This window comes from Melopsittacus undulatus, chromosome 5, assembly GCF_012275295.1.
Source record: "Melopsittacus undulatus isolate bMelUnd1 chromosome 5, bMelUnd1.mat.Z, whole genome shotgun sequence".
NCBI classification, from domain to species: domain Eukaryota; kingdom Metazoa; phylum Chordata; class Aves; order Psittaciformes; family Psittaculidae; genus Melopsittacus; species Melopsittacus undulatus.
Genome location: NC_047531.1, coordinates 59,929,609 through 59,945,243, shown reverse-complemented (window position 1 = coordinate 59,945,243; position 15,635 = coordinate 59,929,609). Strand labels below are relative to the sequence as shown.

The following is a 15,635-nucleotide window of genomic DNA, read 5'->3' as shown; positions in this document are numbered from 1 at the left end:
TATTAATATATTTTTGTTTTTTGAAGATCTGAAATTGTTCAAATATATGTGTTGCAGGGTGATTTATTAAAAATTATATTGAAAATTATATTTATGTAATGCAGAATTGTTCTCCATATTAATTTATTTTAGTGAGTACAGCGAAAGCCCTAGTTTCTGTACCTCTTGATGTGAATGATACACTGAAATGTTTTAGAGAAAGTCTACAAAAAGCTAACTGTCACAGCAGAGCACTGAGACACAGCAGAAAACTGCTTTCATTATTTCTTGCGTACACACAAGGTGAGTTATTTATTGAAGTGTTTCTCACTTAATAAAGTGTATATGCAGTTCAAATAACGAGTGAAAGGAATAGATTTTTTTTAAATTCAAGTTTTAGTTGTTATTGACAATCAGAAAAAAACAAAATATAAAGTTATATATGAAGTTCTGTAAGTACAGGCTCTAAGTCTGGTTTCCTATGACTTGTGTCTAATGGCTGGATGATAAAATTTTTTCATGCAGCTATGTCATTTGTCTGTAAGAAGCCAAACCTCTGTCAGAGGACTGACTGGCAGATCTTACCAATTTTATTTTCTCTAACGGAGCTTATATTTTCATTTGGTTGCACTGAAGAATGAGTTACATCCAATGAGTTTAATCAGGAGACACACAGAGAGAAAAATAGCGTAGGAAACCAGAAGAAAACAGGATACACAGGAAATGCATATTTTTTAAAGTAATGTGGTATAGAAAATAGTATGTTCCTTTTCCTAACTTACCATAAAAATCACTTTTCTGCTCTAGAAAAACCTGGAAGAACAATCAGCAGTCAAATTTCTTCAAGGAAAAGGCTGGAAGTTGATGCAGGAGCTGAAGTGATGTATCTACCAACACCATATGACCTTTCTCAAGAAAAATTTCGATTTTCCAGTAGGATTGAGAGTAAACCAATACCACACACACATCTTTCACTAATTATCACTTCCTATGAACAAACAATTGGTAATTTTTTTCCTGAATTCTTCTTTACAGCTGAGAGGTAATATCAAGCTGCCTATCTTATTCCAGTGTTATTTTCCTCTGTCACATAGCTGTAACTATCTGAAAGCTGGTTTCCAAAATATGCAACCTTCTTTCTGTTGATTCAGAAAGTGTGCATTAGGTTCTAAACAAGCCACTACCTGGTTCATAACCTCTAGACTTATCTCATTTTATGGAAAAGCATTACTTCAGTGACGTTGTACTGATTAATACCAAATTAAAAATCTGTTGTAATATTTACCAATTTCATTTTAATTCCAAGATAGGTTTTTGGTTTTGTTGTTCTTGGTTTTGTTGTGGTTTTGGTTTTGTTTTTTGTTTGTTTTTTGGTGGGTTTTGTTTTGCTTTGCTTTTTGTTTTGTTTTTTTTTTTTTTTTTTTCTCTAGCAAACAGACCTTTCAGATTCTGTGCATTTGAATATGAGACATAATTGCTTGGCTTCCATCTTACATTCTAGTATGGCTTTACTCATGTGGTTACAGCTCAATACTATTACCTTTTTTTGCTGTATGATAAAATAGGTGAAGTGTGCAGGTCAATAGATGCTGTTAGTGGTTTCATTTGATGTAAGGGATCCAGAAATGAGCCTGACTGTGCTACTATGCTGTATGCAGGCAGTGTGGTTCAGCAGGGCCGGTGTTCTGTTTCCCAATTTATCTCTTGGAGATGAAGACATTTGAGAGATCTGAAAAAAACCCACCCCAACCAAAACACAAAAGCTTAGGTAAACAGGTCCATATATACATCCTACTCTTGTTTTTAAAGTTAGTAGAAATAAGAAATAGTATATTTGAAGGTAGATATATATAAGCATAATAAATCTTTCAAAAAATATTCATGCACTGAATTAGATCTGAATGCATGTCTACTTCTCATGCAAAATTTGTTCAAAATTTAGCAACTGATTTAATGATGTGATGATTTTTTTTTCTAATTGGTTAAAAATAAATAACAGGCATCCTTGAAATAAACAAACAAAGAGACCTCAAGGTTCAGGCTCTACACGAACTTGGAAATCTTCACTTTTATGTTGGGAACAAAAGGTACCTATTTATTGGATTAAAAAAAAGCATAGTTTTATTTTCTTTTAATTGGCCTTCATATACCCTTCAACTGTTTTGTAAGTTCTTGTGCTGTCCTTAAGTCCATATAACTTTTCTCACCTAACTCACTATTAACTATATATTGAGAGGCTCTTTTTTTTTCTAGAATCATTTATATTTCTTATCTACCTAATTACAATTAAACAAATTAATTAAGCATTTCAGTGTTTTTTTAAGAAGTAATATCTGTTGCTTGACAATTTCATTTTAGTGTAAGTCCCAGTAAGTCTGCTGACCAGAAATGGTATCTCTTGGTATTGTAGAAGCTATATATCAATTTTTGACCTAATCAGAATTAGTTATATCTCAGGCAATAAAGGTAAAATGAAGCAAATCTTATCTGCCACTTTGGAAAATGTCAGCAATATGATGAGAATGTTTTTCATATATTACAGAGCTGCTTTTAAATATTGGTGTCAAGCCCTTGATGAAACACTCAACATTCCTGATGCACTAAGCAACTGGCAAGAGTTATGTTTTCCAAAAAATGCTACAGACTGCTTTACAGTTGGAAGATTGACTGATATTAGTCAGAAATTTCTTTCTCAGGCTGGAATTTGGGGATGTTTACATGCAGCAGTTTTAGTGGCTAAAATAGCTCAGTAAGTATTTTATCTGTATATATATTTCTTCATATTTTAAACAAATTGCTCATCCAGGACATTATGCAACTTGAAATTAATTTAAAAACACTAAGAAGTTGCTATAAAAAAGACTTATCAAAAGCAGAGGAATTTTTCCTTCCAAGAAGAAAGTTGCTCTTTTGGAGAATATTGCTTGTTCCCTTTTTCTTGAGTGCTCATCTTTGATCCTAATTGCAGCTGTATATTATATGGAGAGATCATTGAAATAAAACAAAATGATAAACAGTCAGAAGTGCAAGGATTTTACAGTCATATTGATTTTCAATCAAAATATCACATCTCCAAAGTCATTGCACGTATTAAATATTAATCTATCTTGAGGGCAGATTTACTGCCTAAAGTACTCATTTTCTGGTGAATTACAACTAAATGAAATTTGAATTACTGTGTTAAAGTCTACCATCAATACGTATTTCTGTCCAGTACTCTTTGACTGCTGGTATGTACAATACAGAAATGTACAAAATATAAAATTTAGGAATATCTAAGCCAGCTCTAAATGGCCTTAGAAGCGTTATACCCATGAAAAGGCAGAGCTTCAATTGAATAAACTGCCTTACCTGAGAAGCAGGTCATATTAATAATACTATGAAATATCTTTGAACCAAGGTAGCTTTGAAAGCATTAGCATCTAGACAACTCCCTTTGAATAGGTACGTCTTTGGTCAGATGCTTCTTTCTATGAGTGGCATGGCTGAGCACCTGTCTGCAGAACAGGCAGCTGTTTTCCAATATGAAAAGCATCTAGATTGTGTTGGTATCATTATCATATGAGATAAAAAGGGGTTTGAATAATTTATATTGATATCTCATATTTCTTATTAAGCTTTTACATTCATATTTCTTATTATTTGTTGTACTTCAGGTATATAGCAACATCAAAGATAAGCTTAAGAACCAAATACTGCTATTTTTCTGCTATACTTTTTAAGGTAAGAATACAATTTCAGTTGATGAATTGCTTCTAAAATTTAAATCTCAATAACACTCTTAAAATGTTTCTGCCGCAGAAAGGACTCAGTCAGAGACTAATATGATCAGACAAAAAGCCATTTATTGCAAAGCATTAACTCCTTATATACTATTGCTTACACACACCTACAGCAATTTGGCATATCATGATTGGATACTTGTCCTGAAGACCCTTAGTGACTAACATAAGCACAGGTGTGAGAACTTGACCTCGAAAGCTTGCCAACAGTCCACAGTTCTCATCACTCAGTGAATTCCAGCTTCTTCTTATCTTGCTTGCTTAGGCTTCCTCGGGCCTCCCACGGCCTTGCTGTATCCCTCAGAATTATTCAGAGCTCATGTACCAAATATCCATTCTCCTGTGAGAACACTGTCTTCATATATTTCTCTTTTCATTTTGGTTGAGAAGAAAAACTGGAGACCAGAGGTAGTTGACTATTTATGCACATTAGATGTTTTTATTCTCTCTTTTTTAATATTATTTCTGTATTATAGCCTAAAAATTATCACTTCAATAAGAAGCTAGTGTCTGAGAGAAATAATAAAATACTGGAAAGTGAAGATAGCTAAAATATTTGGCAGTCAAATATATTTTTCTTCTCTTGAAGTGTTCTGCTCAGGAAGAGCTGGATGGCATCCACAATAGCAGAGTGCTCTCTCTCACATCTGTAATAAATTTTCAATCAGGAGAACAGCCCCTTTAGAAAAAGGAGTTTTTGAATCTTTTTTAGCATTAAAAATATTGTTTTGCAATAACTAAAATCTCATGTCTATTAGAAGTGTGCTCTAAAAATAGAGGATAGTCAAAATGATTCAGTTTCACTTTCAAAAATAAGATTATTAAAGTTGTTTGTGAGCTATCAGAAACCAAACTCTTAAAAGGAAGTTTGAAGATATCAGTATCCAAAGTGATACAGGAAAAAGAACTGTGAGTATTCTGCCAGTCTTCTGCCAGTCATTCTCCATTAGGATCAATGCTTTCTCATCCCAGTGCAGCATCAGGAAGTTGGCTTCTTCCAAAACAAACCAATGCCACTTTCTCAGCATCTTGTGCCAGCCATGTTTGTGGATGTGTGATCTATGCTAGGCCACATTTAAAACCTTGCTAAGTTCAGCAAAGGGAGAACAAGTTGAAAAAAGAAAGATAAAGGAGAATTTTTGCTAGCTTCTAGCACTGTAATTGCTGGTGGTAGAAAGCTGAATGATTTTTATTCCTCATTTTGACAGAAATAGTAGTAAGCAATTGTCCTGCTTGTGTAGCAGTAGAAATTATTGTGACTTGACTGAAGAGGGTCTGATATTAATTGGGATAGGAGCAGGTTTCAGGATGAATGTCTTGAAAAATATAATAAATTACTGTCACTGTACCTTGCAAAGATGAAGGCCGTAATTTGTTCCTTGATTTGGAAAGATTTTATAGCTGTGTTTTTCCATCTCTTGTACAGGATTTAGGCTTGTTAATATCTTAGCCCTGAGTATGTAGATGCACTTTTCTCTAGCATATAATAGTTACAAGATAAACACAATTGGGAAGAAATATCCAACATCAGAGACAATGTCAGCACTCTTCCCTTTTTAAAGCAGAAACATTGAAGTTACTTCCTTAAAGTCCTGAGGAGTACTTGCTGAGGAATCCTTCCTGATTAATTTTCTACACCTTGAGCAGTGTGCGCTTACAGCCCAGAAAGCCAACCGTGTTCTGGGCTGCATCAAAAGGAGCGTGACCGGCAGGTCAAAGGAGGTGATCCTGCCCCTCTACTCTGCTCTCATGAGACCTCACTTGGAGTATTGTGTGCAGTTCTGGTGTCCTCAACATAAAAAGGACATGGTACTGTTAGAACAAGTCCAGAGGAGGGCCACGAGGATGATCAGGGGACTGGAGCACCTCCCATATGAAGACAGGCTGAGAAAGTTGGGGCTGTTCAGCCTGGAGAAGAGAAGGCTGCGTGGAGACCTCATAGCAGCCTTCCAGTATCTGAAGGGGGCCTACAGGGATGCTGGGGAGGGACAATTCATTAGGGACTGTAGTGAGAGGACAAGGGGTAACGGGTTCAAACTTAAACAGGAGAGGTTTAGATTGGATATAAGGAGGAAATTCTTTACTGTTAGGGTGGTGAGGTACTGGAATGGGTTGCCCAGGGAGGTAGTGAATGTTCCATCCCTGGCAGTGTTCAAGACCAGGTTGGATAAAGCCTTGGGTGACATGGTTTAGTGTGAGGTGTCCCTGCCCATGGCAGGGGGGTTGGAATTGGATGATCTTAAGGTCCTTTCCAACCCTAACTATTCTGTGATTCTATAGTTTTTTTTCTTTTGCTTGCTCTATGAAATGCTGTCCTTAGCTTATTTACAGCCTGCTTTTTTCCCTCCATCCAGTTTACACATAAAGCCCTTTTTTCTAAAAAGATTTTTCATGGTTTTGTCTGCAAACAACTGGATACTTAAGACATTGACAAAGTTTCATTTATGAAATAATTTGAGTCTCAAGGATTGGACTTTTATAGTGTTTCAGTAATGCCTATACATCTTTTCACAATTAGTTCATCATTATTACTTTCAGACCTTGTTTAGAGCTTCTCTTCCACATCCAACATCTGACTGTGACTTTGCACAATATGAAACAAATATGCTTATTCCTGGTATTGACTTGTTCTCTGACCGCTACAGAGGTGATATCTCTACTGTGGTTGCAAGCCTGAATTTCCTTATGTTTGAACTACATTGTGCAAAACAAAATTTAATCGTAAGTATTGATTTTACACTCTGGAAATGAATTTTGAAACATCAGATCTTTCTTTTTTCTTTTTTTTTTGTGTGCTTATTAATACTGATTAGATAACTCAGAAACTCTAGCAACATAATTGTATGGTTAGGTTCTGTGGCACTGAGATAGACGCAACGAATATCTTGCTGCCTATAGTTTTTAGAATATTTGGGGTACTTTTTTATTCAGGGGATGACAACACGTGGTCATCCTGTATTATACGTACTTAACTTAGGCATTTTAGAGGAAATTTCCTATTATATACAGTTTGAAATACACTGGACTGAGAATTTCTTTAAATGCAGTATGTCCAGAATGCTTTCAATAATTTTACTTGCACATTTGGTAAAGGAAAGTCACTTCTGCTCTTCTCTTTCTCATGTCCTTTTATTGCTTAGTATGGAGTGTTTTTATGCTTCCCTCTTATGTTCATCATGTGCTTACTTCCTCTGTTTAATGAATGACCACTTCCACTTCAACCCAATTTCGGTCAAAGGTGCAGTGCTGTACGTTGGAATAAATAGACTGAATTGCTTATTAGTATTGAAAAAGATGCAATTCTACCTCTGTTCCTGGTTGGTCCTGTATGTTCTTACAGATTTTCATGTCAGGCAATTGTTATACCTCTATAAGTGAACTTCCTTGTTGCATAATAGAAAACTCCCCAGCAGAAAAAGTAGATAGTTTTCTCCCGCTTTAATGAGTTGAACCCACTTATGAAAAGGTCCTGAAAAGAGCAGGGGAAAAGATTGTGTGGTTGGTGGCAGGGGAGCAAGAAAAGGTTAGGGGGTATGGATGGAAGAGGGGTTAGAGAGGAGGAGGCAGGAAGATATTACCCCTTTTTTGTCAGCAAGCCATTTGTTGGATTGATTTTTTCTGGAACTTCAGGCTGTCTGTTTTCCCTCCTGTTGTTGATTCTTCCCCTCCTGCTTTATTGGAGTTCACTTTGCTACTAAGCTTTGTCTAAATGCACTCACTGTGGGAGATCAAGTGAGATCAAGGAGAAGACGGTTACCTGGAGGCAGGGACACTTAATTTGACTGCCTGCTTCATGTGGCCAAGCACAGTTTTGATTCTTTCTGCACTTGTACTAGTAGAATATAGAAGGTCATAGATCATGATCAAAGCAATTGCTGTTTCAGCAGGATGAAAGCTTCATCTCCACTGAATACTTAATGCGTGGGAATGTTTTGGATAGTGGGCACTAAGTTGATTTGACATTTAAATCAAAATACATTGAGATTCAAGTTTTATTAAGAATAAGATTTCAAAGACTACTTTTGTTGAACTACCAGTTGTAAGCTGTATGGGTACAATTAAAACATTCGCCTCAAGCATTTGTAATCCAGATTCAGAAGCATTAAGCTACTTTATGAAAACTAAAACTGCATTTGACAAAAAAGTACCAATGTTGTTAGCATTTTCTAAGCTTGAGGACATTTTAAAGTGAGGAAAAATGTAAAAGCTGAACAGTAATTAAATTTTGGAAGTTCTTTCATTTTCAATACACAAATATGTCTATTAGGAAAGACTCTACTAAAATATTATATAATAATAATTACAGTGTTTTTATACTTTACTAGAACTCAGCTATAAAATGTTTTTTTAGTTGCCCCTACAAAAACTTCCAATTTGGAATGAACGCAAGTGAATTTGTCAATAAACCTCATCATCGTCAGTTTATTTTACAATCAGTATCTTTTCATTTAGTTGCAGAACTTCGTTGTGTTTATTTTATAAAGCTCACAGAGTTCTATTATTCTGTTACGTATACTGAAAAAAATATGGCATCAAAATGCAGTTTTAGAAATCCCTTATATCAGGATCTTTATAGTAGGTTTACTCACTAGTGGTGTAGTAAAAAAACCTCATCTCAAACACAGAATAATTTGGGGAAACTTCACTTTCAGCATTGTGAATCACATAAAAGATAGTGTAAGGGCTTAGCTTTAGCTAGATGAAGAATTTTACACATTCATCCTTCATAGAGCATAACAGAAATAGTGGTGGTATGTGACAGTGAAAGAAGTACTCCTATATTAGCTCTAGATTTGTGATGTATAATCACAATGTACATTCCTATAATTGTACCCTTTATGATGTTTATAGCTAGATGACCTAATATTTTCTTACAGATCTTACCATTGTTCACATTATACCAATACATTGTTTCTGAAATTTGTAAGGACCCAGTTAAATCTATTGAAGGAAGAATCTTCAAGGTAATCAAACTTTTTTTTTGTTTATTGCAGCACATTGTATTTCAAATAAACTTTCTATTTCTTTGTTAAATGTACTTGATTAAATATTTCTTCCTATAACACTACTATGAAAAGCAGTGCTTTAAAGTTTAGCTGTTGCTTAGTGTTTCTTAGCACAATAGATTGTAGAATAGGACTCCTTTTTAAATGCAATTATTTATACTCTTAGTTTTAGTAGAATATATGGTTATTTATACAGTTTTAATGTTAATGCCCTATGGAGACTGTTAAGGACTTCCATCATTTCTTCCTACTCTTCTTTTAACAAGCATTCTCCTTAAAGATATGGCAATAAGATTATACCTCTTAGATACAAACTTCCTACCTGGCATTTTTTATCTTATTCCACCAATCTTTTAAATGTTATCTTAAGTGTAGAACATAAATGATATTTTGTTCACAATGTTCACTTCTGGATTTTTTATCAGTATAAGTGTGGAACCAGGTTGTCAGATTTCTGGGAACAGACTTTTGCCATTTCACTAATGTTTTCTTGTTGGTTTGGTTTTGTTTTTTTTTAAGGAATCTAACTTGTAGTAACAGTCAAAATATTATTGGGTTTAGATATTTTCAGGAAATGCTAATATGGTAAGGGAGAGTGAGTACTATGCAAGTAAGATGAGTGCAATCTGTGAAACAGATTTTGATAAGGGGCTGATCTTGGACTAATACTCAAATCTCTAGCCAAATGTTATTAAGTTTCCTTTGTCAGGAGCAAGTTTTTGAAAAAAATATTTTTCTTTCTTTTTGTTCATTTTTGTTTTTAAAAGTGAAACACTGCTCTTTGATATTTCACTTAATAAAATGTACAAGGTTTCTTTCCATCAAAGAATGTTCTCCATCAATATATTATTCTAGAAGCCAAATCTGCTTGAAAATTACTATTTGAATACTTTTTGGGGTTTTTTTGTGAATAAAAAGTATAACTGAAAATTATTTCAATAAAAGGCTCTATTATTTTTTCACAGATTAAAGTACTAACAGATATAGGATTTTTTACGGAGGCCTTTCATGAACTGTCTTTGCTTAACTGTGGAGAGAGAATTCCATGGAAAATACCTGCAGGATACAGAATAATTGAACAAATAATGGTAAACACCAGCAAAGTACAACATCAAACTATTAATACTCAATTCTCTTCATTAAACTGTACATACTCCTGCAAGTTATTACACATCTGCAAGTTATTACACATTCCTGGAAAATTCCTAAATTTCTTTCAATAGGCAGGTCAAATAGTAGGTATTGAAGTGACATTAGTTCCTCTCATTGAACAAAAGGAACAAAAATAAATATTGAAACGGACATGCTGTCTGTTTTATACAGTGGGTAATGGCAGATATACTGTTGAAAAAATAATGTGTGATTTTATATGTAGACATAAAAAGTACGGATAGATTTCTTGTCCCATTAACAGCAAGATTCCCATCACCCCAGCCAGGGCCACAGCAGCTGAGAGGCAGCTGGAGCAGCCCCAGCCCAGGGTACGACTCACCTCTGTGGGGCCATGGACAGGCTGAGGCTCTGCTGGGACATCTTCCTGCAGGTGGATATTTTGATCAGGGCTGGTGAGAAGGCTCAGCCCCAGGATGGCCGCACAATCCATGGGATCTGGCTGAGGCTGGGCCAAGATCTGAGCCCATGGGCGGGCATGGCTTAGGGGGCCTGTGGCAGGGCAGGGCTGTAGGGAACTGGAGACCAGCACTGTTGTAGTGTTGCTGGGCAGGGGCTGATGCCCCAGGGGCCTGAAATAGTGTCCTGAGACCTGGGCAGGGTGGGGACAACCCCAGGAGATGCTGGGCAGTAAGAGATATTGGCAACCTCAGACCTTGACAGTCACATCAGCACAGGTCAATCACTTCAATCTTCTCCATACATAAAGCCAAGTAGTAATCTCACCTTTGATCACTAATGTGCTACAAGGTTATGAAGCTATTAACAACTGACCTGGGGTTCTTTGTCTTACCTGAGAACATACCTGTGCAGGCAGATACAGTCCAGAGCTATTGGGCAAGCCTCCCCCATAACGATTACATAGCTTTTCTTATTTTCCAAGCACAACCAAAATAACCTGATGAGTTACTGCTGGTTGTATGCCATCAAAGTCCCAATTATGAGTGGTGCTTTTGGGTAGATGTCACTCCATGACAAAGTATGTGTGCCAGCATGACAGAACTGGATGAAACATACAGTAGAGCACTAGTGGGACAGGTAGGGACACCCGTTTTGACAGCAGTATGCGTTTAACTTGACTGTAAAGCCACATTCTGTATGTTGCAATAGGATGATATTTCTAATCAAGTGATAATTACAGGCTGATGCTGAAAGAGGAATTCCTAATCCACCTCCATGACTTCACGCTTGCTTCCCTCACCCTGTATTGTAGACAGTGAAGCTGCCACTACAGAGAAAATTGAGTTTAATGAGCTGATTTCCCCCCTCCTACCTCACCAAACCCTGAGAGGGAGTTTCTAGCTGCCCCAAGGCCTGACTGTCCCTACATTGCAGCCTCATAATGGCTAAAACCAGCACAGAGCAGCCACAGCATTTTTGGCAAGAGTTATTAGCATGCTCACTGGGGCTGATTCTGCAGAGCTTCCCTATTCATGGCTACAGTAGGATGTGTTTACTCCTTACTGATGCTAGTCAGATTAAAATGCATTTTTAAGTCCTATTTTGCTCATAGAGTTAGAATGAGGTCTGGTTGATTTGTCAATGTCTTTTTCTAACTGGGTTCAGTTGAATAGCACAGGAGGTGCAACATTAGGTCTCTGGTGTGACACATCTAGAAGCTAAGTGCTTGCTGGGCTTTTGAACAGCTCTCAGAATAAGAAGGGAGTGACAGAGATGACAGAGGGCTAAATCTGGAGTATAGAATTAATAAAAGACTAAATAAAAATCATGTAGAACCCAAGTGACAGTTGTATGTAGGGCTCCCAGTTATAAGGAAGGTGGGAAATTATCTTTACCTCTGGCTTTTTCCTTCTTCTCAGTTGACTGATTTTTCTCTTGATGAAAAGGTAAAGAGATTTTGAGCAAGGACTGGAATTAGGGTTAGGTTTCAGAAAATGGGAACACATATAAGTGAAGAAATAGTTTTTTCAAGAGCCCTCAAGGAGGCTGAGGTCTCAAGTTCCTCTTGACTTGTAGCTCTTGTTTCCATTCCATTCACAGATTTGTGCTCTCGTTAATAGCAGAGGAGGCATATGCTAAGTCCACGGTTAGAAATAAATAACATAAAGGCAGTTGATGGTTGCTGTCTGTAGAGCTCCTAGAATTTGGAATAGGAATTTTGTTGGTTTATGTCTTTTTCTTGCCTTGCTTTAAGTTGAGAATTCTACTGAGTAGCAAAGAAGGTGTAAGATTAGTTTTGGGCCTCGGGTTATGGTTCAGGTAAAGCCTGTAGAAGCCAAGTAATTCTTGGTATTTTTAGAGCCCTCAATGTATGGTTGGAAATGCATTACACTTTCCACTGCTCTGCTAACTCACTTATTTTATACTCATATTGTAACACAATACTTATTTTTTTGGTTTGTCCATTTTACAGGCCTCACAGCAATTTGACTCCTCAGAATCTCTCCTGACTGTTACAAATTTACAGGTAAAAAAGTATCTGAAAGAGCTAAAAAAATTATGCTAGACATATATATTTACTTATCTGACAGCAGTTAGAGATTATTTGGTTCAGAAAATACACCTGTTATTAGTAAAAAACCAGTAAATAGAAAACATTCTTCTCAACAGTTTACCATTTCCTAAAATTTAAATTTTATGGCTCAAGGCAGAGGCAAATGCCATTATCAACATTTCTCTGAGAAAAATGTGTTATCTAGCCTTGTAATTCCTATCAATCACAGCTGTCTTCATAGATTTGTCCTAATTTAGACTGGGGTTCAGCTCGTTTCTGGGGAGCTAAAGAAACCCAAAAAGTGACTCTGTAAAGGTTAATGAACAGACATTTCTCATTTTAATTAAAATCACATATTCATAAATGAATTTATTGAGCCAGTAGGGGTGAACTTTAATAGGATGCGGAAAAGAAACTGTATCATTAAAATAAATTAATAAAGTAAAAAAGAACCAGTATTCTTTCCCCCTCCTTTTTCTTCCCTTTTCCCCCTCTGCTTTTCTCTCTTTTGTTTACAGTAATCCTGTGTGTCTCCTACAACAGTTTATATTAGAAAACAGAAATGAGATGTCTATCTTGACAGCTTTTGATCTCACTAGTATCAGATTTATTCTGAAGTTGAGCTTTTGATTTCAACACTTCATAGTCTATATGGGGCTCTTATTGGTCTCCTTATGATTTTGCAAAGCTGTCTAGACTTTCAACTTCTAAATTCATAAATTTAAAGTGAGAATATTAAACTCAAGATGAAGCAAGGATGCTATAATAAATAACAAAAAGATCCTATGAAATACACTAGAAGGCTCTGATACAAGTTCTCCTTGCTTACTCTTTCAAGTTAGGGTGAATTATAACAACAGACTTTCCTTTGAGTTGAGATTTCTGAACTATAGATTTACCTACATATTTTTTATGACCACTTTAGCTCAAAGAGTGCTATGGACACTGCGGAAAACTAGAACTTGCAGAGTATTATATACAGCTTCAAAGGTGCACCTTCTACTGGAAAACTGATCACTTGGGGCTGTAGCATATTCTACTAAGGGGTGAATGAAGTTTGGAAAGCAAAACTACAACTTATCCATTATGACTAAGAGTGTATTACTAATATTCATATTAATTGTTGATAAACATAATTATTAATACAGGCAGAATATACCTTGAACAAGAAAAGTGTAAAATATGTCATTTCATGTAGTCACAATTATTAACTTTCTTGTAGGTACTGGAGGACATATTTAACCGGAATCTGTCTTTAACAATGGTGCCACTGTGCAACCAAAACATAATGAATAAACTAACCTTAGTCAAAATGCATTTAATTATTTGCCTTTCTGCCACAATAAATAATATACCTGAAAAAGTGGAAAAACACATATATTTTGCTGATACCGGCAAGCTGAAGGAGCCAAGCACAATTACAGGACCAAAAGGTAATTAATGATAAGGGTGGTGGAAAAGTGCATTTCTTCTACAACTTGTTTCAAGCATATTTTTTCCACTTTTAGCTGCATACACATGAATTTTTCATATTACAAACAATATTCATATTAAATGTTGATAAAAAAGTCAGTTATAATTTTTTCAAGGTTTTTTAAGCTAATATCCCTAATATCATTAGAGCTGTATTCCATTCTTCCTCACTTATTTTGATATTGAATGTCCAAATTATAAATAGAGAGAAAAGGGCATATTTCTTCAAATATGAAGAGTACTGAAGAATGGTTTGGCTCTGCAACTGTTATCTGGAATTTCAACTGAAATGTACTTGACAGGTAATGCTGGTAAGAATGCTGATAAGAATTCAAGACCACAGGAACAAAACGGCACAATGATGCAGCTTGTTCACTCTAAAGATAAATTAAATATGGCCATGCTGAAGGTAATTTGCCTTTTTTTTTTTAATACTTTTTTTAGGAAAAAAGGCTTAAGAAACTTCAGTTTGTTCCAAACACATTGCTAATGCTTTCAATATAACAGAAATTATGATGGGAGAATGGCATGAATAAGAGGACTAGAACTTTCTGTTTCTAATCTGATTGTAATCTTACTAGCCACACATCAAGTCTTGGTGGTTTGGTGCAGTTTTTCAAACAGTCTCCATGGGAAATGTCACATTCAGGTCTCAGTATGACTGTTTCAACAAGGGAAAAGACTGAATGAGGTTTCGAGGTAAAATCATCTTTCAGACTGTGGTGTAGGAGAACATCAGAGACTTTTTGATGAACAGTGTGCTTTACAAAAAAAAATTGCCTATTTATGTGAAACATCTGAGATTTTTTCATGTTTCTCTTTCTGATACTTTACTTTGGAGAAAATATAACTACAGCTTATTAGCCTCTTCGTTTGAAGGGGGTTTGGTTGGTGCTGTTCTCAGCTTCTTACAGCTTCGTTTGTCAGACAAACGGTAAATTACAGTTGAATTTTCAGGATACATACCTCACTCAAGGATCTGTCAAAATATAGGTAGAAAAGAACATACTTACAACATCTTTAATGTTTTATTTTAATAAGGTGTTGTATTTATAATTGCTAAGTATAGTAAGAAGTATAGTACAAAATTATCAAGTATAGCTACAAGATAAGAATGAAGAATGGAAAATTATTGTGTAACATTTATAAGCCTTAAAATATGTGGTAAAGCTAAATTGTAATAGTGCAGGCACAGTTAAGATGTTGCTACTTTCAATACATTGAATCTCTAAACCTGAAAAAAGGCAAAATTAACCCCCCCCCCCCGCTATTTATAGAAAAGGCATATTGTAAAAATTTGAATAAAATGCCTTTAAAAATTTTTTTTATTTCTTTCATTATTTTTTTTAATCATACAATGTTGTTTTATTCTCTAGGGGATTCTACTGACAGAAGCTAAAGAAAATCTTAGCCATCTTGTGCAGAACATACAGGACAAATATGATGGGGAGATATCTCAGTGTTCTGCTGAAGATTTAGAGGTTCTTCTGGAGGCCAAACTTGAGCTTGCTGCTATTTTTCAGCAATGGCATCAAGCACCTTTCAGGTAAGTAATATTAAAAATATCTTTATCTTGCACACCCTTGACTACCAAAGATTAAAAAAAAAGAATCAGCATTTTTTTCTTTGAATCCTTATGTCTGTCTTAATATTCTAAATCTTAGTAACCAGCTATGACAACCCCACTAGTATATGTACAAATGTAAGTTACACTGGCATTCCATTTTTTATGACTGCTTTATTTTACATTTTAAAAGATCATCAGTTATT

General features: G+C 35.5%; 1 protein-coding gene across 1 annotated transcript in view; it reads left to right on the top strand.

Moving 5' to 3' along the window:
* CFAP54 (cilia and flagella associated protein 54) overlaps positions 1-15,635 on the top strand; it is a 117,545-nt gene that overhangs the window by 72,320 nt on the left and 29,590 nt on the right. Inside the window, exons 41-52 of the mRNA XM_031043727.2 lie at positions 133-282; positions 787-984; positions 1,979-2,066; positions 2,522-2,728; positions 3,636-3,702; positions 6,300-6,482; positions 8,639-8,725; positions 9,733-9,855; positions 12,312-12,365; positions 13,615-13,825; positions 14,168-14,274; positions 15,242-15,411. Of these exons, the coding sequence (XP_030899587.2) occupies positions 133-282; positions 787-984; positions 1,979-2,066; positions 2,522-2,728; positions 3,636-3,702; positions 6,300-6,482; positions 8,639-8,725; positions 9,733-9,855; positions 12,312-12,365; positions 13,615-13,825; positions 14,168-14,274; positions 15,242-15,411 (1,645 nt within the window). The remainder of the gene's footprint in view (positions 1-132; positions 283-786; positions 985-1,978; positions 2,067-2,521; positions 2,729-3,635; positions 3,703-6,299; positions 6,483-8,638; positions 8,726-9,732; positions 9,856-12,311; positions 12,366-13,614; positions 13,826-14,167; positions 14,275-15,241; positions 15,412-15,635) is intronic.